Raw genomic sequence first — 27,127 nt, 5'->3', positions numbered from 1 at the left:
AGTAAGTTTAAAATCACTGAACTGATACAGTTAATTGGAATAAACTCTTCAAGGGAATCACTCTTCTTTCCATTTATGGAATACGTTTATGAATGCATTTTCATTCAAGTTATAAAAATGACCTTATTATTTATAATGCACTTCTACATGTGTCCACATCAGTGGTGGGTTCGCAGCAATTTAAACTAATTGATTTCTAAACCAATTTAGATGCATCACTAATCAAATTCTGTGGGACCAGCTTGATGCCAGTATGTGCAGTGATACAGAATTCTCCTTACCCTACCTTAAGTTTATTAACTATTCAGAAAACCAGTGGGAGTAAAAACCAGTAGAAGCTTGTTTTCTTGCTAACATCAGCAGCAAAGGTATGCTTCCAGACTGAAGAAAAGGGAGCAACTTTTACAGTTATGTTTTTCTAATACAGAAATCACACTTTGCAGTGTCAATAGCCCAGCCAAGTGTTTCCTTTTGAAAGCTGGTTACAGTGAAAAGCTTAAAAATAAAATCCTTGCATTAATGTTGAAAAAAGTGATGTCCAACTACATTAATACCTAGCTAACTTAAAGGCTAGATGATCAGATTACTCACAGTTAATTGGCTTGCTTAAGTCTCCTCTAGGTTCACAGGTTAATTTCTGGAATTCACAGATTTAGAAGAGGAGAATCCTAATTATTCACTAGCCCAACCCACTATGTGACAAAAGCTGTACTATTTCAACCTGCAGTTTCTCCATCAAATTCATGACAAACTCCTCCTAAAATGGCTTAGTGCTAAACTTGCTCTATCATCAGTTAGCTCCATTGCCACTAAGGGAGGGTGATAGATTGGCAGCAGAGGCTCAGGAAGGACAAAACACAGTTCTTAATGAACTATGAAGGAGGGCATGAACCACAGTGCTTGCTGCAGGAGAGCTTTAGTAACATGTGGCCTTCATTCTGACCACACATCTGCAGTGATGTATCTTCAGGTTTGATAGGGTTCAAGACTCCTATGTATTGGCTGCTCAGATATTAAATATTCCATCTATAACTGAAGGGAAACCATATACACAAGGGTATATTAATATGTCCAGCACCAGTTACATGATAATCTTGAGAAATAGCACCTATGGTAATATGTTCAAACAGGGTGGCAAGTGTGGGTTTCACTTTTGGCATGTTGAAAGAGCTGCTCGTATAGTCTGGAAATTAGGTTGTGCATTCAGTTCGGGTTTTCAAGAATCCACACTGAGATCAGAAATGTAAATAAGAGGTTTTCAAGTGATTATCACCAAGGACTTGCAATGTACCTTCATAGCCAAAGTCTTTAAATTCAACCTTTCCTTAGTAGCCAAAAAAAATAAGGATCTTTTTGGAGTATATATTTTTGATTTGAAACTTCTTAAATACATCTTCCTGGCTAAGGTGGCTTGATACTTGCAGAGTTCAACCCCTTGTGTTTCTGAAAATCCAGGCATTGGATCTTGCACTGTGTTTTTACTTAAAACAGCTGCTTACATATATGTGTCTCTATTTGGTTAGCACAACTCCACATTTAAAAAAGAAATTCCTATTTTGTTTTATTAACAGTATTGCCAGAGGGAAAAGGATGCAAATTCTGGAATTTGAGAGTGCTGCAGTAACACATAAAGTGTTAAAGTGCCAGTGCAGTTGCTTCCTGTAAAATAGATGGGAAAAGATCTGATTTCATCAACCTGCGTATTATTACATTTATTTACTTAGACATTTTTGGTCTAAGTAGGATAAGCTACCATATTTTACCAGGTTTCCTCTGTTTTCCATAAATGTATAAGTTTCATGTATTGATATTCAGAAAGCTCATCAATTTCTTACCATGGTGATTTTAAGACATGAAAATTCTGAGCAATAAATTATATTTTAAAGTGTCCTTTTTTTATCTGAAATTGTAATCTTTCTTGTTATCCATGACTGCTCCAAAATGGGGCAGAAGTGTGAAGGACTTAGTGAAGTATTTAAGTGAAGAAAGCATTTGAATGGTTCACTAGATTTAAACTATAGATCAACCACTGTTTCCCTGATTTTCTCAGAAAAAAAAGCAAACAAAAAAACAACCCGTGCTGTACAGATGAAAAAATATGATAAATAATTCATCTGTTAACTAAAAAAGACCACACTGCTGTATTCGTTTTCTCTTCTTTTCACTCTTCTCCAACATGCTTCATTGAATGTAGAGGTTGATGTTCTGTATCAGATACCTTCCACTGTAACTGTTCTAAAGCAGTTTGAACCTTCAGAACTCTTGGGGAACATCTGCCCAGAAGAGACTCACATCCTCATCCCTGCAGTTCTTGGTGGGTTTTTTCCAGGTGTTTTGTTGGTAACCAGAGTTTAAGGACAAGGCCAGAACAGTCTCACGTCTGACTTCCCACTCAACCCAACTGAATTTCAGCTCTTCACATACTGTCTGTGGGTATATAGCTTCCTCATGTCCCATGGGACAATGGCCAGGATCAAACCCATCTGTGAAGCATCATCTCAGGCACAGTGCAGTTCGAGCAGATAGAGACAGCTGCTGACAAGCGAATGGCAGAAGCCAATGCTACTGCTGTCACCTCCAACTACTCAGGTAAAAAGGAAGACATTTCATCTGCAATAACTGGAATTAGTCTAGGGCTTGCAAATGGTCCCATTCTTACCTATTTTATCTCTTCAGGGAAGATAAAGCCCAGTCGTAATTGCTTGACATCAGTAAAAATCACAGGTTTCAGGAGTTAAGTGTTATAAGCCATCCTAGCAACCATCCACTTTGGGTAATGACTTTCAGTTTCTGTGAAATGTTTTTTCCAGAGTTTCAGTTGTCTATAGATGTCTTGGTTTTCAGGCTAAATGAATTAATTGCTTAGTCGTGTGCTGCTAATGTACTGGTAGTTTTTATGTATAGAGAAGTTCAGATATGGCTATATAGTACAAGGAATGAAATAGGTCTCATAGGAAGCCTACTATTTGCTTGAATTTGCACTGAATTTGTCTGTGCATCCATAATTTATGGTGATAGCCTAGTCATAAACTACATCTAGCAGAAATCTTTGACTATCTCACCTGTTCTCTGTACACTAATTCAGCTTCCCTGGGATGGCAATTAAACTTCTGACTGGCATCAGCAGTCTCCATCAGCTGGAGAAATATTCACCTATCATCCACTGACTCCGCACACGCAGATTTTCTAATTCAGTCCATCTGAAGTGCACGATGAACCATTTTTAGTCTCACCTCTGTCCTAGGTTTCAGGGAATCCTTTACTGTATCCAGCTGGGAAGCTAGAGGCACCCTACTTGCAAACAGAAATGTCCAAACTTATGAAAAGGTCACCAGGACCAGCTTTTAGACCTCAGAATACATGGAATATTAAATCTGTGGTGCTACTGTGTGCAGTGAAGATAGTTTAGGTACTCTGCATAGGTTTCTGCATTTATGCCTGTTTCTTAACCCAGTGTGGCTTAGGTTTTCATCAGATAAGGTATCTAGCTTGGCAGTAGTGGGGGTATGGAAAAATCATGTTCTTGGCAGAAGTCCTGATAGTGTAGTATGTAGATTTCAATAGTTCTCATTTGGAATAATGATATCCATAATTCACTCTGGTATTATTCCCTTGGGCAGTTTAGAACTTCTTATAAAAATCTTTATTTCAGTTTTATCATAGTAAATCTCTACATCCTCAGAAGCTATCTACTATATGAAAATAAGTTTTTATTAGGAAAACACATGCTCTCCTTTCATACCAGGTTTTTGCATGTATAAATAACAATACAGGATCTGAAACCCTATTTCCAAACATTCCCCCCCAAATCTCGATGAAGTAAGGAAGTAAGTGCATAGTAAAGAGAATAACAACTCTACCAAGCCAAATCAAGCACTGCACCTCTGTGTGGGGAGCTCAGGAGCTGCAGTTGTGAGGCTCAGGTCTGCTTGGATGTGCCTACACCTGTGTTTTGTGTTGCAGTTGTGTGAGATGCAAGGGCACTGCTGTTTGCACACCTGTTTAACAGACAGTAAATCAGAAGACCGAGGCACATCTGTGTGGGGTAGAAGAACTCCTGCCTTGTACCTTAATACTTACTTGTGCTCAAGTTGTCCTTTCCTGCTTCTTTCAAGCTGTGGAATTAATCCTTTTTCTCAAGAGGAACACTATTATGTTAATTAAGTTTACATTTGCGCTTTCATTTATTCCTGTATTTGTGAACCAATTTAACAAGTTAATATGAGGCTACCAAATTAGGAAGATATTGCTTACATATCTCATCACTTGAACTGTTCAAAGTAGTGCTGAATTTGATCTCTTCACAAATATTAATCTGCCTTGGGGTTCTCCTGAGCACCCATTCACTGAGCTAAAACTGTGTTTGCATGCTGATGTTTGCTCCTGAGGGCTCATCTCCCCAGTGAGCATGTTTAAACAACTGAAGTGCTCTTACAATGAAACATTCAAATTCAAACCTTTATTATTATGCAATCTGGGATTATTTTTTTTTATCATTAGACTTCCTTCTGAACTGGGTGGTTGACACTCCCTGTTCCAAATTCCTGTCCCATGAGCTAGTTGTTTGGAAATACTGGCTAGGAAGACAAACACCATGACTGGGGTTTTTTTTATTCTCAATCCAGAGAAAGTGCTTTTTCACTAGGTATTTAGGATTAAACTGTAACCAGAAGGCAGGCTACAGAAGAAGGCTAAAGATCAAAAGGAAAAGGAGAGCTTTACTTGGTAGATTGATACAGCTGGAAACGGTGGGCCCGATCCAAGGTGCTTTGGGAGTCGGAAGATTCTTGTGCATGACTTAACTAGTTTCTGGATTAAGCCTTGCATATGCCCTAGGAGAGGAATGCATACTTGCTCCAGCAGCATGTGTGCTCTAAGCACTACAAAAAGCCAGTCTATATTGTGACAAACTGGGGGTTCATACACACATTTGCTATTCAAAAAGATATTTCTGATAAACTCCATGGCTGAACAATTTTAATGGAAAACAAGACTACTTTGACTTGACTCTCCAGTCAGATCAGTTTCCGTACAGAACTTCGCTCTTTGATCCATGTCCAAGAACATATTTATCAAGGAATTTATATAGCCGTTTAAATTCACTTCCTGATGTGAATTAAAATGACTTTCATGTGCAAAACCCCTTGAAAGTTCCTTGTGTGTGAAGATTTCTCCATCTTTTTCACGTGTCCTGTGATCTTGTGATCTTCTCCCTCCGAGTCATCCTGCTGGGCAGTCCATTTCTGCTGTGGGAGAGCTGGATGGATGAGCTTCCCCTTTGCCTGCAGGGACAGAGCACAACGTGATGTGTTCTTCCCAGGCACTGACTGAACACTCAGGCTCTCTTGGCTGCACAGGAGAACACCAGGGTTTTGTCATTTTTCTTAGGGAGTACTTGTCTTGTTTTTCAAGCAGCTTGGCATTTAAAATACCATAGCCACTTGAACAGTGGGCAGATCCTTCAGGTTGCCATGTTGCAAGTTGCCAGGCTCTTGAAAGCACCCAGAGAAAAACTGATGCACCGAATCCCTCCCATCATTGTGCTTCAGCCGTTTGGAGGGCTCAGCCAGCTACAGCATTGAGAGTGCAGCTGCCTCCAACAGCGACGGTGGCCTGAGCATTGTTTTGTTGTCGTTTCTGCAGAGGAGCGGCAGGAGCTTACATCATTTCCAGTAATGAAGTGCCTGGGGTTCTTTTATGACTTGCACACTCTGCTTCTCCAGAGCTGTACAGTATGTGCTGTGTGACTCCAGGAAACTGAGGATTTGTTTTGACTTGCTAAAAGAACGTTTGCCGTTTCTCTTTACAATTTCACCATATGACTTGTCAATTCTCTCCCCCTCTTAAGAATAACTTCAGATTTAATTAGCTGAGTGCAAACATCTTTCATTGCAGTGTGGATTAGACTCCTCATTGAGTACATTTACCAACAGAATGAAAGACATCTTAATCAGGCATTTCTGTATTTGTACTGCTGTGTCCAGCATGCATGGTAACAGTTGATAGACAGTTGCTATTGACTCCCTTTCTAGTGGGGGATGACCAGTGATGTGTGGACAAGTCTTGTTAAGGCTTGCATTTTGCTTCTGATGCTCTGTCTCCTACCTAAGAGCACTTTCTGAGTGTGTTTCATTGTCATTTCCCTATCTGCTATGTAGGAAAAATGATACTTACGTGCCTTGCTGGGATGTCCTGAAATTGCTGGCTTGTCCCCAGGAGTTCCACAATGACCTTGCCTAGCATATTTTAAGTGGTGCAATTTATACTTTGCTGAATTGCAAAGTAGCACTGCACACCAATCTCTATTAGACAAGTTTGGCACCAGCTTCCCAAAGCGTTACCCAGATATATGCATGTGTATGTGCTTTGAATTTTCAGCAGTGAATTTCAGTTTGCATTTCCACCACTCAGAGAACATTCTCCAGACCATGAACCACCTGGGTTGTTTCTGGGATATCATAACCCAAGCAGCAGCCTCCACAACTCTCTATAAGTCCCAGAGTAAATGCCTATGCTGCAGCAACAGCAGCTGATTTACCTGAATGTGTACAGTCACACCGAATGCTTTTTGGCACCATCAAAACCAGTGAAGAACAGCACAAAATTCACAGTCCCCTTTGTAAAATTGTCATCCTTTCTGTTAGTTCCAGATACTGATCTTGTCATAAGCACTTTAAAAAACACCTTTAACCCCTAATTGACTAGTCACTTCCGCAGAGTTAAAATTTGACAAGTTCATTTTTAGCCATCTCTCCTCTCAAAGGTGCTGTGGTTTCTGTTTGATTTTTCAGAAGTGAATCATAGTTTCAAAACCCTCACTGCCTTGGTGAAACGCTCTTTTTTTTCCATTAGCATTCAACGTGTTTAACATGGGTTCAGACATGTTATCAGAAACTTACACTACAGTCCCTAAAAAAAATCCTGTGTGATTTCATGCCCTGGAAACACCTTTTATATTGTAACTATTCCTACAGCTGTCTGGAGATGGGGCATATGGATCTGAGCTAGTCAAATTAATTCCATAATGGCTTCTGGCTCAACAAGCATGTACAGTACAAACAGAAAGCAGAACTGCTGTAGTAGAGTTACCTTTTATGTGGGTGGCATAGACGTCTGCCAATTAAAAAGATCTGATGATTCATTTCTTGCCATATGATTACTGTTAATAAGAATTTATGTTAACATGTTTGTGTCTGAACTTTGCACAGGTTCATGCCTGCATTTATTTTCTTAAAGAATAGAGTATATCATGGTTGTTTTTTTGTTCTTAATGGACTCTTCTTTCCTCATTTGAAAGCATTCCAAGACTTCAGTAACTCAAAGATGCCAACTGTCCCTTAAAGGAAGATGTTCCTACTTCCATGTAGTGCTTTCTGCATGTGATTCTATATATAGAGACCAATAGGTTTTAATCTGGGAATGTCAAGCGAAGCTTCTAAATTCATATACCAGCTCTTAAAAAGAGAGCACAGCCTTCAAAATAGAAAAAGATGAGTTCTCATAAACTTCTATTGAAGCGTCTTGTTATAAGCATTTATACTTATGCTTTCCTTCAAGTAGTCCCACTCACTGACAGGCTTTAGCCATTGACTTCATTACACTAACTCCCTGTGTATAAAATCAAGCAGTTTTTCTCCAGAACTGATATCTTCTATTTATGGTGAGAAATTTAGGCATGGCAAAGTGCTGTTTTCAATGTCTTCAGAGGCTTACAGAGGATTTCAAAGTATTTGAGAAGTCTGTGCAACAAGTGAGATGTTTTATAGCAAGAAATACACAGGTTTGAGGGCCCATCTCTGAGCAGGAAAATGTAGTTTAAAATTTCAAATAAGCTTGGTAAATACAGTAGGACAGGGTAGAAACAAAAAACAATTGCAATAATGCTGTGTGAAATACAGTTCAGCTAGGATAAGTGGTGAGAGACTTGTCATTTTTGTGTATCTTATTTGGAAGTCATGAGCAGAACAAATATTTTGATGCAAGGACTTCTTCCCGTGGGACTTACAACAGTCAGTAGGCAATGTACTGAGGAAAGCAATCCTAAAGAGACTAAGGAGGAAACTAGCAAATAGATAATTTCTTTCCCTCTACTGGCAATTCTGCCACTCACATGAGTAGGAACAGAGGACACCAATAAGCAAGGTATTTCTATGGCCCTTACATTGGAGCTTTTGGGGGTTCTGTCGATAACAGTGTCCTTCTTACATCTGCTCTTTCCGTGCTCACTGATCCTTTGTAATCCTATCTACATCCATTTTCCTGGCAGCCTTGATAAATCAAGAACTCTCATATGGTTTTTTTCCAGTGTCATCCTGCATTACCACCTATAAGAAGACCCCGCCTCCAGTCCCACCAAGAACTACCACCAAACCATTTATTTCTATCACAGCCCAGAGCAGCACAGAATCTGCCCAAGATGCATATATGGATGGGCATGGACAGAGGGGAGATATCATCAGTCAGTCTGGACTTAGCAACTCCACGGAGAGCTTGGACAGTATGAAGGCGCTGACAGCTGCTATTGAAGCTGCCAATGCACAGATCCATGGCCCTGCAAGTCAACATGTAGGGAACAATACTGCCACCGTCACCACCACCACAACCATTGCCACCGTTGCAGTAGAAGATAGAAAGAAGGACCACTTCAAGAAAAACAGATGCTTATCTATTGGAATACAGGTACAGTACAGCACATGGATTATTGCCTGCCATTGTTTTGGATCTCTACATCTGGTTTACTGCGTGTTATGCAATGCTTTGTGTACTTTTCTTGTTTTCCTGACAGGTACCTATGTAGAAATTGCAGCAGCATAATCATTCTGCATGGTACTAATGATGTTTTCCTTATTTATCATAAAAACATCAGATGCAATGATTTGTTTAAGCCTCCTTGCTGCTTGTTATTCAGCTTTGTTAAATTACACACATGAGCACTAATCTATGAATCATAACACAGCGGGGGTCAGAAAGGCATGAATTAAATCACTGAAAGGGAATGTGTAAAACAATGATTTACATTACACTATCACCCAAAAAATATTTTCGTCCAGCCTCAGTGAATTAATTGTCACTGCTTATTCATGCATTTCATAATGACTGGTAGCCACTTGAATGAGGCAGCGTTGTTCCCATCTCAGTCTCAAGAACAGAGGGTAAGTTTCTTCTAAGTTGCCCTTGTGAAAGAAAATTACATTTTCTTACCTCTAGTGGAAGGAAACAAGAAAACTAACCCTGCCAAAGTTCGCTCCTATTTACAGAATGAAGAAGAACAAATAAACCAGACCAATGTAATCTGCTTTCTTAATCTTGCATTGAAGTGCTTGAATTTACAATCGACTGAGAATCAACATGGGTTTTGATGGGAGATGAACCCCAAGCAAATAGAATAGCAATCTACAGCTTATCAGCCTGAAGACATGATGTTTTTCTTGCAGATGGAGGTTGTACACACAGCACTATGTGCCTGGACAGGCTTGTCTGATTAGCAAAGCCTAAGAATTTACCATGAAATCTCTGCATCAGTCTGATGAGATGAGAGGTGCTGTGTAGAAGTATGCCATCCCAGGGGCGGCTCCTGGGGTAGCTGTGTATTTCTCTTACTTCTTCTTGGAAGGGCAGTAATTACTATTGCCTGTGGGTTCAGTTCTCTGCCTTGGTTGTAGCCTTTTTCTGCTTCACAGACGTTTGTTTGGGATATATTCTGAAAGAAGGGCTGATGTTCAGTGTTAAACACAGATGCATGATCCAGGTGGGACAGGGATAGGGAAAACTCTTCTATTACTTATTCCCATTCTCAGCCAAGTTTAATGTTGTAATTCCTCATTTCACTGAGCAAGGCAACAAAGACTCCTTAGCAGGCAAACACGCTGCAAAATAATAGGCAGAAAGAAATCCTTTCCATGTTTGTAGAAGCCAAGATGAACAATGGTAATGTGAATCATGGATCTTGAGACACCATCTCCCTGCTGTCTCTTCTTCAGGTAGTGTTCCTGCAAGTAACAAATGCTGCTTTTGGAAGTATAGGGGCCTCAGTTTCTTGACATCTGAGGCAAATAGAGCCCCAGATGCTGTTCAAGTCTTTGAAACTTTGAAATTTACAGATGACCAACATAACCATATGTGAAAACTGCCTGGGGGTGGTCATGAGGCTCTGCCAGGGTAATTTTTGTGTACAAACCAATGGAGATGCCAAAAACTGGGATTACATGAAGCAAAGCCTTCAGCAGTGATACAGTCTTACAGGATTCCTGCCCGTGCACCATGCCACCCTCCCAGTTGTGCCCATCAGTGACATTTTTATAGTCAGACAGGCTTCACAAATAAAACTACTTTGCTAGTCTGCTGTCTGGTCCATTTTGCAGCATCATTGCACAAGCAATCATGCTGGTGGTACAGCTGAAGAGGTAGTGTGGGAGTGGAAATACCATAAAATAGCTGTTGCTGCCAGAAATTACTTCTTTTAGAAACAATTGCCCTAAAATAGGTATGCTGTCAGCCCTCAGACTGGCAGTGTGGAGTCCGTCTCTCTCCACTGACTGTAAAGAGAACCTAGCTTAGGCTTATACTCTACTCAGACCAGGTATGCACCTTAATTATAGCTTGGCCCATCATTGTAGAGCAAGGCAAGCTGAAGAGGCACAGTCTTGGTTTGCTTCCTTCTCTAACAAACAAAGCTAATGTGTATTCATGATGAATCTCCATGTGTGTCCTCTGCACCCCTCAGTCACTTTTGGGCACTTGGGGCTGCACCCCGAGCCTTTGCTATAAATCTGTTTACCAAAAAACAAAGTAAAACAAAAAAAAAACCCTTCCATCAAAAGGCTCCTTCTCTTTCTCAGTTATAGGATTTAAGGCATAGTTATCTCCACAAAAGCCTCAGTACCAGCTAAATACCTCAATTATTTGAGCAGGTCTATAACTTTTCATCCTTCCTTGAGCACTTTTCCTGCACAGGCTGTTCAAGTGGCTCTCAACAAGCTTATTTACTGGTCGAAGAGATGCTAACTACAACAGAAGGTACACCCAGAATCAGAGTGAATCCACAGGTCACTTTGTAACCTTGCTGTGGTCCAAAAATTCTGTGTGCCAGAAATCATTTTTCTTGTATGACTACTAATCTCATATATAGCATTGGCAATTAACAACTGCACTGATTGGACCCACAATTTTGAGATTTTTCTCAAAGACATATCTTAAATGTGACTTAAATCTTAACTTTACACCATTGGTATATATCTCCTCAAAGAGATGGGAGGTGGTATGAAGTTCCTGCCTCTGCTCCTGGGGACCACCTGTTTGCATGATGAAGCAGTAAAGAAAATGCATCCAAAAGCAGCATCTATTTTCTTTAAGTCTTATCTGTACAGTGCTCTGATATAAACACTGAGAATAAACACATAATTTTGACATGAGTTCATGTATGTACACATATACAAACTAACACATAAAACCAGACAAACAGAGTTTGTAAGTGGAGTTACAGCTGCTCAGAGATTTCCTCTGGCAAATGTGAGCATCCAGACTCCAGAAAACATTGGATAAAATACATCTGCATTTTGCAGGCTGAATGTGGTCTTACCAGAAATGATTTGTAGATTAACAAGAATAATGAATATCCACTAATGACATCAGAAATGGGCACAGCACAGGTAAGCTATCTGACTAGATGAAGGTACTTACAGTACAAATTATATGTGCAGACACTTATTTTGCATAGAAATTGTAAGCAGCTGGGCTATATCTCTGTTAAAATACATTATAAATAGCTGGATATTTCTTTTAAGGTTGATGGTGCTGAAGAGTCCAATAAATCAGTTGAAAATAAAGCAACCAGTAAGTTCCAGTCCATAGGAGTTCAAGTAGAGGAGGAAAAGTGGTGAGTAAAAGTTAATAATGTTTTTCTAAAGTAAATAATTATGCCACAACTAATTTTTAAGAGCCCTAGTTCCTGCACACATGACCATATTAACCTGCTTCCTGGATGAATTGTTAGATCACCCAACTGAAAAGCTGAGTCTTATAAATGATGTAGCTCTTATTTCTCAGAGGGGATTTTTCCGGACCACTGGCAGAAGTGGAAGAAAAGTGCCACATATTTTAAAGGTCAATGTACTTTTAATAAGCTCTTTTTCCCCAGAAAATCTACCTAAACAGTGAAAGGTGATGCAGATGGAATATTAGTCTTGGGGTGTCTGCAGCAGCATGGAGTTGATGGGGAAGTTTACCTTGTTTTTCAGCAGAATAATTCCAGCCACATGGAGCAGTGCAGTGGCAGAGCCAAACTGATTGCTTTTGCTCAGGTATCTCACCCAGACATCTCTGCATTACAACTGCTTCCTTGTGAAAAAATGTTGAGATTAAAAAGCAAGCTTGTAAACCTCAGTTCTCTCTCCAGTCTGCAGTACAACTTGAATTTGTAAACAAATATGCTTCAATTAATATATATACATAATAGTTGTTGTCTTTAACAGTTGTATTTCTTTTTGGTGACAAATTGAGATTAAGTTGCAGGGAAGCATAAGCATGCATAGCATTTCCCAGACACATAAAGTTTCTGAGTGCTTGACCACAACTGTAAATCTTAATTCCTGCCCAAAATTGGACTTGGTGGCAGAAGGAAAACTAGACTCTTCCCTCACCTCTGAGCATGCAGGCCTGCCCAGTGATGCTGTGGCTGCAAGCACCCACTCAAGTCTGTTTGGTTTTCATTTTGTGTGGCAGCAGCATAATTTTTGGATTCTGGAGCCATTTTGCTGATGGATTCTGGAGCCATTTGCTCCTTGTACTGTATCGTGGGAGAAGCCTCAGGGTTTGTCACTGAGGGAAGAGTCACCCTTGCAATCTCACTAGAGAAAACCTATCCACAGTAAATCTAAGATGACAAAATTAGGGTCCTCTGCCCTCCTCTGGCCCGCCAACTGCAGTAGTGACTAGAAATGTCAATTTCACACTGGTTTTTGACTACCTCTGCTAAAAATACCCTAAAAAAACATGTTATCTACACTATTTTCAATTCAACAAAATCTCCCCGTGAAGTAGCAGAGTATTTTCCTGTGGTTTTAAAAGGCTGAAGTGATTTCAGCAAAAAGAAACATGATTTTGCAATGACCTTACTAGGCTGTTACCAAGTTCCTCATTAACCTGCTAAAACATCTCTTGCTGACAGACATTTCTTTATGTGTTAGACCTTATCCCCATTTACCCACAACTCTTCCAGCACTATATAAATGAGCACATTAGAATAGATAAATAGATGCTGAAGGACTATTTCCCTTCAGCCTGAGTACAAAGGAAGTTAGTACCCCAAAAGCCCAACCTTCCCCCTCCCCTTAAAAAAAAAACCAAAACCAACTCAAACCAAAACACATTAAAACTATGAAAGAAAGAAATGGCTGTTTGTAAATACCTTACTTCCAACGTCCACTTTCAATTGCAGTTTTATTGCTCCAGATTGAAAAGGTAAGATTTGCCTGTGAGGGTCTGCCCTGAGAAAGCAGTATTTCTGCTTTGCCTCCTGACAGATGTGTTTGGGGGTTTCCTTGCTGATAAAGTTGAGGTTGCTACTGTTTGGAGCAGATGGGCGAGCAGCAATCTATCATGGACTTTCAGAAGTGAACTGGCTGATAAAGGACAGCTCCTAACCTCCAGAAAATGAGTGCACTCAAGACACAAATGGTTTATAATCACAGTTTGGCACCATATTCCTTTTTTTTTTCCTTTAAACACAGAAGAGCACAATGTATTGATTATCTGTTACGGAAATAGAATTGCAAATACAGTGCATTCTTCCCTGTCCCTGCACCATAACATCTGCAGCTCCGAAGAAAACTCTTTTGAGTTGAATCTTTGACAGATTAATGTTTTTTTTAAATAATCTTTCAGGCTTCAGAACTATTACATAAATATAAAACAAGAGAAAAATGACACAGCAAAGAGAATAAATACATTAAATTGATCAAGTTTCCTTGTCAGTTTAAGCTACTAAGTGCAGTGTTATAAAAGAAAGCTCTCTGCTTAATGCACCAAAAGCCTACCATACAAAATTTCTTTCAGTCCTCTTTGCTTCCTGCCCTTTCCTCCCCCCTTTCCCTCACCTCACATGACTGTCATTCTCACACTAAGGAGTCTTACCTCCTCATGTTCTTTTAAATATTCCTGCTTCTGTGCTTGGACCAAATAAGCAAATATTTTGCTTCCATTTCTTGATCTAAGGTAGCTCAAGAACCAAGCATCTTCAGAGGACAGCTCTATCTCTTCCATCTTCCATGTCGACTCACACCTTTCATTAGTCCTTCACTCTCTGTAACCTGGGCTTCCTGCCAAGATCTGAGTCCTGCTCCTCCTCTTGTACAGCTCAAAGAATAAATGTGCCTACCACTACCTGACCATTTTACAACTAGATCCATCACCGCTATTCATATTATCCTCAGTCCTTTATGCTGCCTGCTCTCAATAATATTTTACCACCCATTCCCTTAGCGCAGCTCCACAATTTCTGGCATTTATAGAGGACCTCTGTCCAATCCTTCTTGTAGAAAAAAAAATTGTATGCATTTCTTTCAACCTCATGATCTTGCTGCTGTTACTTTCTTATCTCTCACCTGATCTTCCCCATGATGCTAACAAAACCCAAGCCAAATCTTCCTCCCCTTTCCTCACATGACCCACCCTTTCCAGGGCATTTTCAAAACATTTATCTACTGAAGCTGATCAGTTCAATCGTGGGGCACTTCCATTTCCATCCATTTCTGTTTGTCCTTTCTACCTGCAATTTTTTTACCTCAAGGGAGCACCTTCCATTCCTCACTTACAGAAGATAATTGAGTTGTTTGGAAGTCAACCAGTTCTACTGAACTAGAAAGGAAGTTATATACTGTGCCAGGCTGATTAGCACACATACTTACTGAACAAGGGGCTCTCATTTTTAGTTTCTCTTGCTTCTTTATGTTGTCTGCCTTAAGATGTCCTCCCCCCAAAATTGTCTTGCTTATTGCTCTAGTCACACCATCAGCTGGTAATTTTACTTGGTTCACCATCACAAGAACTTATGCATGCTGAAACAATTGTAGTTTCTGAAGTAAGAACACTGCCATGGGAGACTAAAACCATAAACAGATGGTCCTTCACCATTTTCTCTGGCTTCTGTGCAGCCAGGGAAGGTGACTGCACCTGTTGCTATGATATAAAGTGTGGCTTACCACACCATACCTCTTAGTGTGTTACAAAGTGAAATGATTTAGAATGGTGGTGGGGCTAATATTTACACTCATGCCAAGCACAAATATAAACTGGGAGAGGAATGGCTGGTGAGAAGCTCTGCAGAAAGGGACCTCGGGGTGCTGGTCAGCAGCAGGATCAATAGGAATCAGCAGTGAGCCCTGGCAGCCCATAGGGCAAACTGCACCCTGGGGTGCAGCAGAACCGACAGCAGAACCAGACGATCAAAAGAGGTGATTGTCCTACTGTACTCAGTGCTGGTGGGGCCTCACCTCGAGTGCTGTGTGCAGTGTGGGGGCCCACAGTTTAAGGATGTGAAGGTCCCAGATGTGTCCAGAGGAGGGCAATAAAACTGGTGAAAGGACCAGAAGGAATGTCCTGTGAGGAGTGGCTGAGGACTTCGGCTTGTCCAGCCTAGGGAAAAGGAGGCTGAGGGAGACCTCATTGCTCTGTACAGGTTCTTGAGGAGGGGAAGTGGAGAGGGAGGCGCTGGTCTCTTTTCTCTGGTATCCAGTCACAGAACATGTTGGAATGGTTCAAAGCTGCACTAGAGAAAGTTTAGACTGGACATTAGGAAGCATTTCTTTACCTATAAGGTGGTCAGACACTGGAACAGGCTTTCTTGAGAGGTGCTCCATCATTGTAGGTTCCTTCTAACTGAAACAGTCTATTCTAAAATTGCCATAAAGGATTAGTTTCTCTGCTAAGACTCTTAGTGATGAAAAGACTATGTGAATCGGAGAAGGAGAGGGATAGACTAAAGCACACAAGATTGTATCATTTGAAGATACATGGCTGAAGATCCTGCCATTAGAAGACATAGTACTGTATCTGCTAGCTCCTGCAGTTTGTTTTGTTCTGCTGACAGCGGCTGCAACCTTAGCAGAGAAGCCCACAAACACGGCACAGTACAGCCAATGGCTAAAGTGAGTCAGGCTGAATTTAATGTAAGTGCCTCTGAGACTCACCATGCACCGGTTGCTTTGAAACCTAGATCTTTTCTGGGTTTTGGGTTGGGTCTCTTTTAAGAAAGAAAGAAGTTCTCCAAGTTGAAATGAAAACATGTTTTTCAAAAGAAAGCGAGAGATGACTTAGAAGCAGAGAGCTGAATGCTAACAAGTGACCCTGTTGTTGCTGTTCAAAACACATCATGCTGTTGTTCTCCATACTGGTTTATCCAGTCTGTTTCATGGCTTTCTGCACCTTAGGCTACATATCTGCTGCAGTTCTCTGAAGCTGTAATTATTCACACTGTGCCTGCAGGGCACAACTGAGTATGAAAGGGCCAGGCCTGAAAGCAAAAGAAGAAGCAAATCTCGGTTTCTAACAAATACAAGCAATTTCTGAAAACTTTGTTTTATGTAGACCTGTGAATGTTTTGTAGGTGTAAAAGCAGTGAAAACTTAGGCAATGGCTTCATCCGGTCTCCTGTGGTATGGAGTTTTAACAGACAGCAAAACAAAAAGGCTCATGTGGGGCATAAATGGTATTTTGTAAGAGTAAAACATCCTGGAAGTGAGTGAGGAAGCAATGTCAGAGACTAAAATTACCATCTCTTAGGCATTTGATATAGATGTGCTGGAGGCAGGCAGGTAGTGGGTGCCTTCCTGCATTTCCATTTCATTCAACATACATTTCCTTGGGAGTATTTTTTTAATTTTGAACTGATGCTATATTCTATTGCCAAGTTGTTTTTCTTTTGAAGACAGATAGGTTACACAGTCTGATGCCAAGAATCTGCCAAGCCAGCCTGCAGCATACCATTTTATAGATAAAACAAAGGCAAAAAAAATACAGGTCATTCTGTTTAATTTTTTGAGCAGTCTGGTTTTCGTGGTAGTAGCTCATAGGAAACGCAGTAAAAATACACTCCTGAAAGCTTTGAAACATAGTGTCTCCAGCAATATACCCTCTTGGCAAGAGGACCTTAATGTTTTCACACTTGGGATTTGGTGTACACTGAAAAGCCAAGGTGTTAACTGAAAATACAAATGGTTATCTGAAACAAGTATATCAGAGTTCTAGGGCACTGGGGCAGGCAGAAGGCGGCTGTGACATTTAGGTAGGGGCACAGAGAAGAACAAGCCTGGATTGAGGCATTTGCTTTTCTCTCCATACCATGGTGGGTGTGGAAGAGTACACTGTACTTAATGCTTTGGCTCTCAGTGAACCCTGACTAAAAGAAACCCTGGATGAGCATGTGCTTGTGAGGGCACACAGGGATTTCTCTGTGTGTATATGTATGCACACACTTCAGCACAGATAAAGTCATTTGTCAGGTTGGTGGCCAAATTAAAACAATTTTTAAAAAAACTAAATAAATTGAACTGAAAGATATTCATTGTAATGTCAGCCTAAAGCTAAAGTCTTTCTAACAACTAATAACATTCTAACAGCTCTTCTCTGCCAAGGGACAGTAAGAAATACTTGGGAGAGTGTATAAAGGAAAAGTATAAAGGGTGTGTATAAAGTACTGCTTCTCCCTGTGGACATTCCCAATTTAGCAGTCCGTTGTTCAGGGACTTCCTAAACCAGATATGACATCTGTGTAATAGCTCTTCCTGGACCTATCTCCTGTGAATCTGATTAGGTTCTCTTTGAACCTATTTTTACATTTGGTTTTCCCAAGATCCTGTGGCAATTTTATTACACATTGTGTGAAGAAATGCTTCCTTTTGATAGATGTAAATCTTTAGACTTCTAAGCCATGCAACTGGCTGCCTTCCTCCTCACAGTTCTTGCACCCTCAGAAACGTTGAAACATCACCTAGTTGGGATTTCGTAGGTCTCTCATCTCTCTCCTCAGCTACCTGTTTTCTCAACAAAGTGTCTTTCGTCCTGTGGAAGCCATACCATATCTCCACTGATCCTTGTTCTCCCTTTTGAACTTTTCCTGCTGTATCAGTGTGTAGCAAAATGCTTTGCTCTGCTTGTCAAAGGATAAATACTGCCAATCTGAAGAGTTCTCGCTCATTTTTTTTCGGTTTGCTGGTGCATATCATGCAAAACTACAGGTGGATTTTCCATCCTTTAACAATACCTGTTTCGAAAGAATTGCAAGCAGCAGACGCCACTGAAAATGTTTGCATTCTAGGCCATTATAAAAAAAAATATGCATACAATCTATTATTAACATTTTCTAGGGATTGATGTGACTGAAAAGTTAATTTAAGCTTTCTTCTGTGGAGGAATTGGCCTTTTCTTTTTTAATTGGATAACCCTTCTTAACTCCTGGTTTGCTTTGCTCTGCTCCTTTCAAAGCCCCAGATCAACAGCCACTAATTTCCTCTATCAGCATGACCTAGTACAGTCCTTCTTGAAGTCAGTGGCACTCCTCCTGAGGTGCATCAAGTATACAGGACATGAAATTCTCCCTCAGCATTCTTCCATCTGCTCCCTCCCCAGCTGCAGGCTAAATACAGTTGATGAAGTTTTGCTGTTAGTTGCACTTGTCTAATATCGCTCTTCAGTGGAAGGTGGAATATAAATGGAGTGAAATGGTGCCCAGCATCCAGCTCCACTGTCTCCTCAGCATTTTCTGTGCTGCTTGAGCTTAAACTAAAAATAGAACTGTTAAAGGCAGAACAGCCAAAATATCAGAGGGAAATAGGTCTTAACACTGGTTTCAAGAGTAAATGTGAGATAGTGAACGAATTAGAAGTGAACTACCTGCTGCATGTGTGCACAGGCATCCTGGATTACTAAGAAGGAGTGAGAATCTGTCCCTGTTCGTTTGAAAACTGTTAATTCTGAAGCCTAAATATTACTAAGTAACATTTATGTTAATTACTTTGCAATTCTATCTTCTTTATCATCATGGGGCAAGACAGATGCCTGCTTTGCTGGTTTTCCTGTGTTCCTCAGTGCATCAGTTTCTAGTTACCTCGACTCTGTGATTATTTGCCTGCTTATTTTCCACTCATTCCCTCCACAATTTACTGCTTGTTGTATCTGCTCACTATCACCCCATGCAATGGCATGAGATGTGTCTTACTCCTTACACTTCCCTCTGCTCCTTCCCCATCAGCCTCTTCACCTCAGATTCATTGGACTGCAGAATTTGGAGTGCGTTTACATAAAGAAAACCCACTCAAACCCAAAGCCCCAAACTTCCTCTCTCCCCTGCTTTTGCCTTTACCCTCGAGGTATACTCTCTGCCCTCAAAGGATCTAACATAGGGAAACTATGCAAGGTGAAAGAAAGCTACCCTCGGGGTGGCAGCCATCCCAATGATGGTAACACAGGCAGTGACTGAGAATGAAATCTTTGGTGTAAAAAAGAATACTGCTTTGAAACAAGTTTGAATGTGAAAAACAAAACGCCTGAACACTGGGAATGGGCACTGAAACTGTGAGAGATGACAGTGATATTAGCAGGTATGTAATTATGGAGAGCAATTATGAAGAAGCAATACAAAATACTTATCTGGGTTAAAAATACTTCTTTATAAATGGAATGTATAGCATTATGTAGATAGTGGACTCATTGGTATTACTATCTTATCAGTCTCACATGTATGATTTTTGAATGTGGCTTGTGAGTTTGGGTGTGTAACTTCAAAGGGGTGTAAGTTTTACAAGTTGAAAGATAAGCCACTTCTTAAAATTAGGCCCCTTTAACTTTTCATCAATCATTAACCTAAAATCCTGAGCTACTGACACCACTAGCTGTCTCTTGGGCTAGCCTCTGGTTTTGTTAAGCCACACAATAATTAGGGGTACTTCCTTCAATAAACAGTAAGCCTGCATGGAAGAAAAGAGAGGCTTGTTTGCAATGAGAAAAGAAGTTTATGCTGATATTTCAAGTAAAAGCACCCCAGTATGACTGCCAGTCTTAGGAGGAGTGGCAGAATCTCAGAAAGTCTTTTCTTACCTAGTTACCTAGAAAAAGCTTTCTAAACATTTTATGTTTGTGGTCTCCAAAGCTTTCGCAGGTTTACACGATCTAATAGTGTAACAACAGCTGTGCAAGCAGACCTGGATTTCCATGAGAACTTTGAAATAATCGACCCTCAAGAGGACAATACATGTTCTGGACAGATATCAAGACAATTTTCCCGAGATGCAAGCACCTCCACCGTTAGCATACAAGGGTCAGGAAACCATTACCATGCATGTGCAGTGGATGATGACTTTGATACAGATTTTGATCCATCAATTTTACCTCCTCCTGACCCCTGGATTGACTCTATTACTGAAGATCATCTGGAAGCTGTTCAAAGGTCAGTGTGCCCACGAGATGGCCACTGGTTTCTGAAGCTACTACAGGCAGAGAGAGATCGTATGGAGGGCTGGTGCCAACAGATGGAGAGAGAAGAACGGGAAAACAACTTACCTGAGGACAGTAAGTAACTATGTACAATAATATTGCAACTACAAAGAAGTATTTAATATAGGTCAAATTTACTCCAGTGAATTCTGTATCATGCCCTTTCTTATTTAGCTAATGAAGCTATGGAAGTGATTCTCAAAAGGACTATATGTATGTATATAATAATCCTCATTAAAGTTGACAGGGAATGCAAATGTTCAGCACTGCTGAAACTACAGAGGTATTAGCTTTTGGGATTGCATAGTTCAACAGCTAATTAGGAGAGCGTGGTTAGGGATCTTGTAGTATTAATGTTTCTTAACTCTTTCATTTGAAATCTCTTCTCATAGCCTCAGAATATAATTGAACAGACACTAGTTTCTTTTCATTAAACTCATATTTTAGTTGCCTTCTTAGATGGCAATTGGCAGCAGGGTATTCAGATGCTTCTCCTAGCTGAAAGAGATTTCAATGGTGTTTCCAAGTTGTTCGCCCTCTCTTCTTCTCTCCAGCCTCCCATCATCTCCCTTGCAGTTGTCATTCCTCTTTGATCTTCCTGGTAAAACAAGCTCTCCATATTCTGTGATAAAAACCACACACATGCAAACTACATCTCAGCTGTAATCACTGCCAGAATTATTATCCCACCTGTAAGGTAATGGAAACGTATAGTAAGGCTTCATTAGGAAGAAGGGGTTGACTGCAGTGACAGGACAAGGGGTAACGGGTTAAAACTTAAACAGGGGAGGTTTAGATTGGATATAAGGAAGAAATTCTTTACTGTTAGGGTGGTGAGACACTGGAATGGGTTGCCCAGGGACGTTGTGAACACTCCATCCCTGGCAGTGTTCAAAGCCAGGTTGGATGAAGCCTTGGGTGATATGGTTTAGTGTGAGGTGTCCCTGCCCATGGCAGGGGGGTTGGAACTAGATGATCTTAAGGTCCTTTCCAACCCTAACTATTCTATGATTCTATAATTTAATTAGGGAAGAAAAGCTAAACACATGCTTCCCTGTCCAGAATTTAGTTCCCCAGTCCACACTTTTTTCCTCTTTTTAAAAATGGAGGTCAGTCAGTGGTAACTTTACCAGACTGCCGCAGCTTCTCAAATATGATGGATAGTGGCTTAGCCACTTCATTCCCCCCTTTCCCTCAGGACCCATGGATGTATCTCATCAGGCCCGACGGACTTGTGATCTTCAGGTTCCTTCGATGTTCTTGACCCTTATCCTCTACAGAAGGCAGTTCTTCATTCTCCCAGTTCCTACCTTTGCTTTCTGTGCGTTGGGCAGTGTGGCTGGAGCACTTGCTGGTGAAGATCGGATCAAAAAAGTCATTGAATACCTCAGCCTTCTTCATGTCTCAGCTAACCAGGTCTCCCATTTCCTTCCAGAGAAGGGTCCACATTTTACTGTCTTCCTTTTATCACCAGTGTATCTACAAAAACTTTTCCTGTTTCCCTTGACATCCCTGGCTGGATTTAATTCTCCCAGGGCTTTAGTTTTCCTAATCTGGCTGCTCTGACAATTTCTCTGTATTCTTCCCAGGATACCTCTCCTTACTTCTACCCTCTGTAGGCTTCTTTTTTGTGTTTGAATTTGTCCAGGAGCTCCTTGTTTGCCCATGCAGGCCCCCTGGCATTTTTGCCTGGCTTCCTCACTCTTAGAGTGCATTGCTCTGATGTGAAGGTTTTGATTTATGGGAGAAAAAGAAATAACACTGGCAAAAAATAATATTTTTAAAAAACTCTTAGAAGTGCATAAGCTGTTTCTGCTGGAACTCTCCATTCAACCCAATGAAAGAAATAATCATAGAGAAGTTTGATCTAGATAGATACTGTTGTAAGCAACTGGAAATTGACATTTAATGGAAAGTACGAGATAACATCAAGGTATATTAAGGTTTTCTATTACTACAAAATTTCTGTTGTATAACAGGCTAACAATTTCTTCTGAGGCAATAATACAGGAGGATAGGCCCTCAAAGCAAATCCAGATTCCCCAAGTTTTAGAATATTTGAACCTCATTTTTAATTTACATCAGTACATCAAAAATCCTCTTTAAACGTGTATCAGAATACAAATGCTTTCTGTTGTTAGTATGCAAGAAATAAGCTTCATGAAGTAAGAGATTTTAGTCTGAAAAACAAGTGTGAACACATAACAAATAATAGGAAGCACACAACATTTGTAAGTCCAAGCAACAAAGCCCACTTACTTTATTTTTTCCACAACAACTTAGACTGGACATAAGGAAGACATTTTCTATGGTGAGGGTGGTGAGATCCTGAGAGAGGCTGTCCAGAGAAGCTGTGGCTGCCTCATTCCAGGCAGTGTTCAAGGCCAGGTTGGATGGGGCTTGGAGCAACCTGGTCTAGTGGAAGGTGTCCCTGCCCATGGCAGGGGGTTGGAACTAAACAATTCTGAGAGTCTGATTCTATGAGCTGATAATAATGGAAAAAAAACTACAAATATTTTATTTGTACACCAAAGTAGTTGTTCACTTTGGGAAAAAAACATGAAGTGAATTCTTACAAGGCTGATACCTGCAGAAAACATATAGAATTTTCTGTCAGTGTCTTGGTGTCTTTGAGATATGATAGTTTTAAAGGGCCCTTCTTTTGAGCAGTTGGGAAAAGTCAGTTATAGGGAAGATAAATGAGTGGTTCAGCAGGCTATTCCAAATGCCTCCTTATAGCACACATGGCATCTGTCCTTTGGGTTATTCTTCCCCTTCATTTTTCTGCCTGGCACTTTTTGTATCACTGGCAATGGGAAGGGGAAAGGGGTCACCCGGATTTTGTGATCAGCAGTGAGATACTGATTTTGGTGTGATGCCACTGGCCGCTCCAGCACGTGGCAGCTGCCTCCCGCAGAAGCTGCATGGGGCTTTCTGCTGCTGCTCAGCACGCCCCGCTCTACCTGGTGCCAAGGAAAAGCATATGGCCAGAGCCGCTCTGCCCACTCAGCAGTGCCCAAAACAAAAGCCTGGCTGTTACAAATCCTGCCCCAAAATATATGTTTTAATATGTTTATAAACTTTGAAGAGAAGGAGGAAAAGCATAGACGAGGTGTGTTCTCTTTGGTTTTCCTAATGAAATACAACCAGAGCAGGGAACACATCCTTTGTTTTCAACCTGACATCCCCAGCGTGTGTTTGGCCAGATAACAAAATAACGAGGACGTGTGATGAGCGAGGTTTTCTCGATGCCATGGCAGCTGACAGAGGGCTCGTCCCCCCGGTGCTCCGCGAAAAATGATCCATGCTTCCTCCAGACAATGCGGCCCTTGTGCGAAACAGCTGTCTCGGGGAGACGGCTCGCTGCTGTTTGACAGTAGCTTGTATGTTACAGAGATACGTTGGGTATTATCTAGCTGGGAATGAATCTACCAGATGGGATTGAATGTTTCTAGCTGGGAAATGGAGTCTGCTGCTGTGTATAAAAACAAGCTGTGGTTCAGTGGCTGCACGATGAAATGCCAATATATAGAGAAATGTGGTTCCTTTTCCACCATGAATTATGTATTATATAGTATATTCTGGTTTTATCTGAAATCATTTTTTGATAGAGCCATGGAGTGTGTAACAGGCAGGTGAACACCACTCACACTTTAAGCTAGGATACTTGATATGGTCTCCATGTATTTTGCTGTTACCGGGACATTGGGTACAAACTCTAGGGCTCTCATAAATATTCTTAGATATATGAATATATATTTATATATATTTTAAAATATTCTTAGAATCCCTTGTGACAAATGATTGACACTTTGGATCAGGCCTCAAGTGCAATCAGTTGTTTACCTTCTTTTGTTTTCTCTTACCTCTTGCCTCTTGCAAAATTTCATCTAGTCAGAGCCCCATGACTGGCGGTGACTTTTGGCTCAGGACTCTGGAGTAACCATTTACACACAGAATTAGCAGCAACAGGCCCGGCTGCCATCACATTGACATTAGTGAACAGCCTCTAATCACTTCATTTCCCAGTGGCAGTAGACATGGGAACATACACCTATGGCCTCAGCCTGGCTTTTGCTGGATTTTTTGCTGTTGTTTTGTTTCACATGGAGGATTAACCCTTCTGGAAGAACCAGAGGATTTTATTTCCCCCCTGCTTCAGAAATGTTTCTCTTTCACTGGGGTTGTAATGTGGCTTCGATACGAAGATAAGCATCAGAAGCAAACAGTGGGCCTGATTCACCGCAAGCCAGGTGTAATGTGGGGTTAGTGGCAAGATAAGTCAGGCCAATCAAGTAAAAACTAAAACAGAAAACCACAGCTCTGACAAGACATGTCATTATAACTGTCTTGTGTGTATACTACACTCCTCTGGGTGAGTCTGTGAACAAAGGCTGACCTCAAATGTGCAATAACCTCACTGCTCAGGACCAGAGTCTGCAAATTCAGCTAGGTCTGGCAAATTATGCAATACTTGCACACTGTGCTGGTTTAGTGTGTTTTGATTGTGTCAAAAGAAAACTTAGAGTGAAAGCTAAACAAAAAAAAGAATAAAGTTAAGGAAAATATGTAATTTTTGTAATAGTTCTGCATGGCAAAAGAAAAGGGGACCCATGAGATCACTCTCAGCCACAAGCAAGGAAAACCATTTGCCAGTCCTCTGCAGGGCTTCCCCAAGCTTCCTGCTCCCTGCCGCTTGGAGGAGTAAGGCAGCCTCATCCTGCAGTCGGCTGATGCAGACTTGCAAAGGGACAGTCACCAGACTGACATGTGGCCAGAGTCCTGCTGGAATCCCCCTGGCTACGTTCCTCTGGCCGTATGCCCGAGGCATCCTTTTCTTGTTCTGGTTTTCTTTTCTCCCCAGAAGGGACTTCTCCGTACACAAGGGTTTCTCCAAGGAAAGTCAGCTCTTGGCTAGAAGCCTTGCCAGTGTCCAAAGGCTAGCAAGGGAAAAAAGAGAAATCCACAAGCAAGGAAACAATCTAGTTAGGGAAAAAAAAAAACATGAAGTGTGGTAATAAATGCCAAGGAAGTCAGAGAACACATGGAAACTGCTTTACTCCCAGTGAACAGCATTTACTCATGCAGGCAGCCATATTAATTTCAATGAGATCACTCCTATAAGTATATATATGACTCAAAGCAAGGACTGTTCCTTCATACTTTGCTCCATTTGGCTGTTTTTTTCCTTAACAGTCCAGCTTAAGACCTGAGCAGTAGTTTTAACTTTTAATTTCCTGGCTTTTGTCATATTTGGCGTTATTTAAACGTAGGTCTGTCAACATGAATAGGATAAAATGCTGGTCCATCCTGGCTTGGAAATGGATTGTGACAGCTCTATGGCAGGATTGCTTCATATGCATTGTGCCCAGCCAACATCTGCAACGCAAATGTCAGGCTGTGTCCCTGTAATTTCGGCTATTGTTCCTACCACTTGCTCCTGGGGCAATGAGCAAGTTGCTGGTTTTCTGTTCCCTAGCTTGGGCCCTGCTACCAATCAGCTGTACATGAAGGGCATTTGATAGTCACAGTCCTTAACTGCCTCCTTCCTCACTTGTTAGACCCTGGAGCCTGTCAAAGTTGAAATGCAAAGAGATTGGTTGGTGTTTAGGGCTAAATAATGCTGCTGCTTCTCAAAATTTCCATGGCTTCTACGCGATGACTTTTCATTGCAGGTGATTTTTGTCCTTGTTTCCTTGTATTTTTATATCCTTGTCACACACACAGTCTCTTTCCAAGATGACAGTATCACCATTTTTGCTTGTGTTTGCAATTTTTTTTCTGGTTTTTTTTTTCATTTCTTTTCCCATTAAGACATGGAGGGGGGAGATACACAGAGCTTTACAATCCCAAAGTAGGTCCCATGCAGTTCTTAGAACCACAAGAAGCTAAAACTTACTGCTTGAACAGCACTAGTCTAAATGAATATTTAAGAACATTTTAAAAGCAGAATGGGTTGGCGGGATGGTCATACAAGAAAATCCACTGGTATGTGTCTACCTTGGAATAACATTCTGTGTCCCCTGGTGAAGAACAGTAATAGTGAGGAGGCACTCCACAGTAGCTGAATTATATCAAGCTATCTATATGAAATCAGTTTTTCCAGAATAGGCATGTCTGTTTCTTAAAAGTCATCACAGGAGAGAACTGGATATGCAAGGAAGAGAGGCCAAAGCAAGGAGGGGGGTGAGGAAAATTCAAACTATAAAAACAAAACACTGCAGTACACACACTTCTCCCCCTGGGGAAGGGGTGACAGCAAAGCATATGATGGATGTTAATAATGTTGCTTAATGCATTACTGGAAGGCATTCAGATCCAACAGCGCTGAGTGTGCTGTATAACCCTGTATGGAATAGAAAGCAGGCATGAATAACATTATATAGGTGTTTAAATCCGTTATGATTGTGTCTTGATGGGTCGGTATTTTTTGTTGTTGCTTGGTTTTATACATTCTGTTTGCATCCTATTAACTGAACACAACAATTTGAATGTTTATATGTTTTTCTCCTGATTCTTTTCTGATGTGTTTTGACTATTATCTCTGCAATTCCATCTATTTTCTTGGTACTTCAAACATCACAGGCTTTTCACCTAAGAAAGTATGTCTATTTTCACTTTTAGGTTTTTTTACTATACCTTG

The 27,127-nt window shown here is 40.8% G+C and overlaps 1 protein-coding gene across 4 annotated transcripts in view; it reads left to right on the top strand.

Moving 5' to 3' along the window:
• The window catches only part of DLGAP1 (DLG associated protein 1), a 136,386-nt gene that overhangs the window by 100,752 nt on the left and 8,507 nt on the right, over positions 1-27,127 (top strand). For all 4 annotated transcript variants that reach the window (XM_005153488.4, XM_034067759.1, XM_005153489.3 and 1 more), the window contains 3 exons: positions 8,306-8,679; positions 11,784-11,875; positions 20,141-20,559. In XM_005153488.4, coding sequence (XP_005153545.1) covers positions 8,306-8,679; positions 11,784-11,875; positions 20,141-20,559 — 885 coding nt within the window. The remainder of the gene's footprint in view (positions 1-8,305; positions 8,680-11,783; positions 11,876-20,140; positions 20,560-27,127) is intronic.

This window comes from Melopsittacus undulatus, chromosome 1 (assembly GCF_012275295.1).
Source record: "Melopsittacus undulatus isolate bMelUnd1 chromosome 1, bMelUnd1.mat.Z, whole genome shotgun sequence".
NCBI lineage: Eukaryota > Metazoa > Chordata > Aves > Psittaciformes > Psittaculidae > Melopsittacus > Melopsittacus undulatus.
This window is presented reverse-complemented; position numbering and strand designations above follow the sequence as displayed.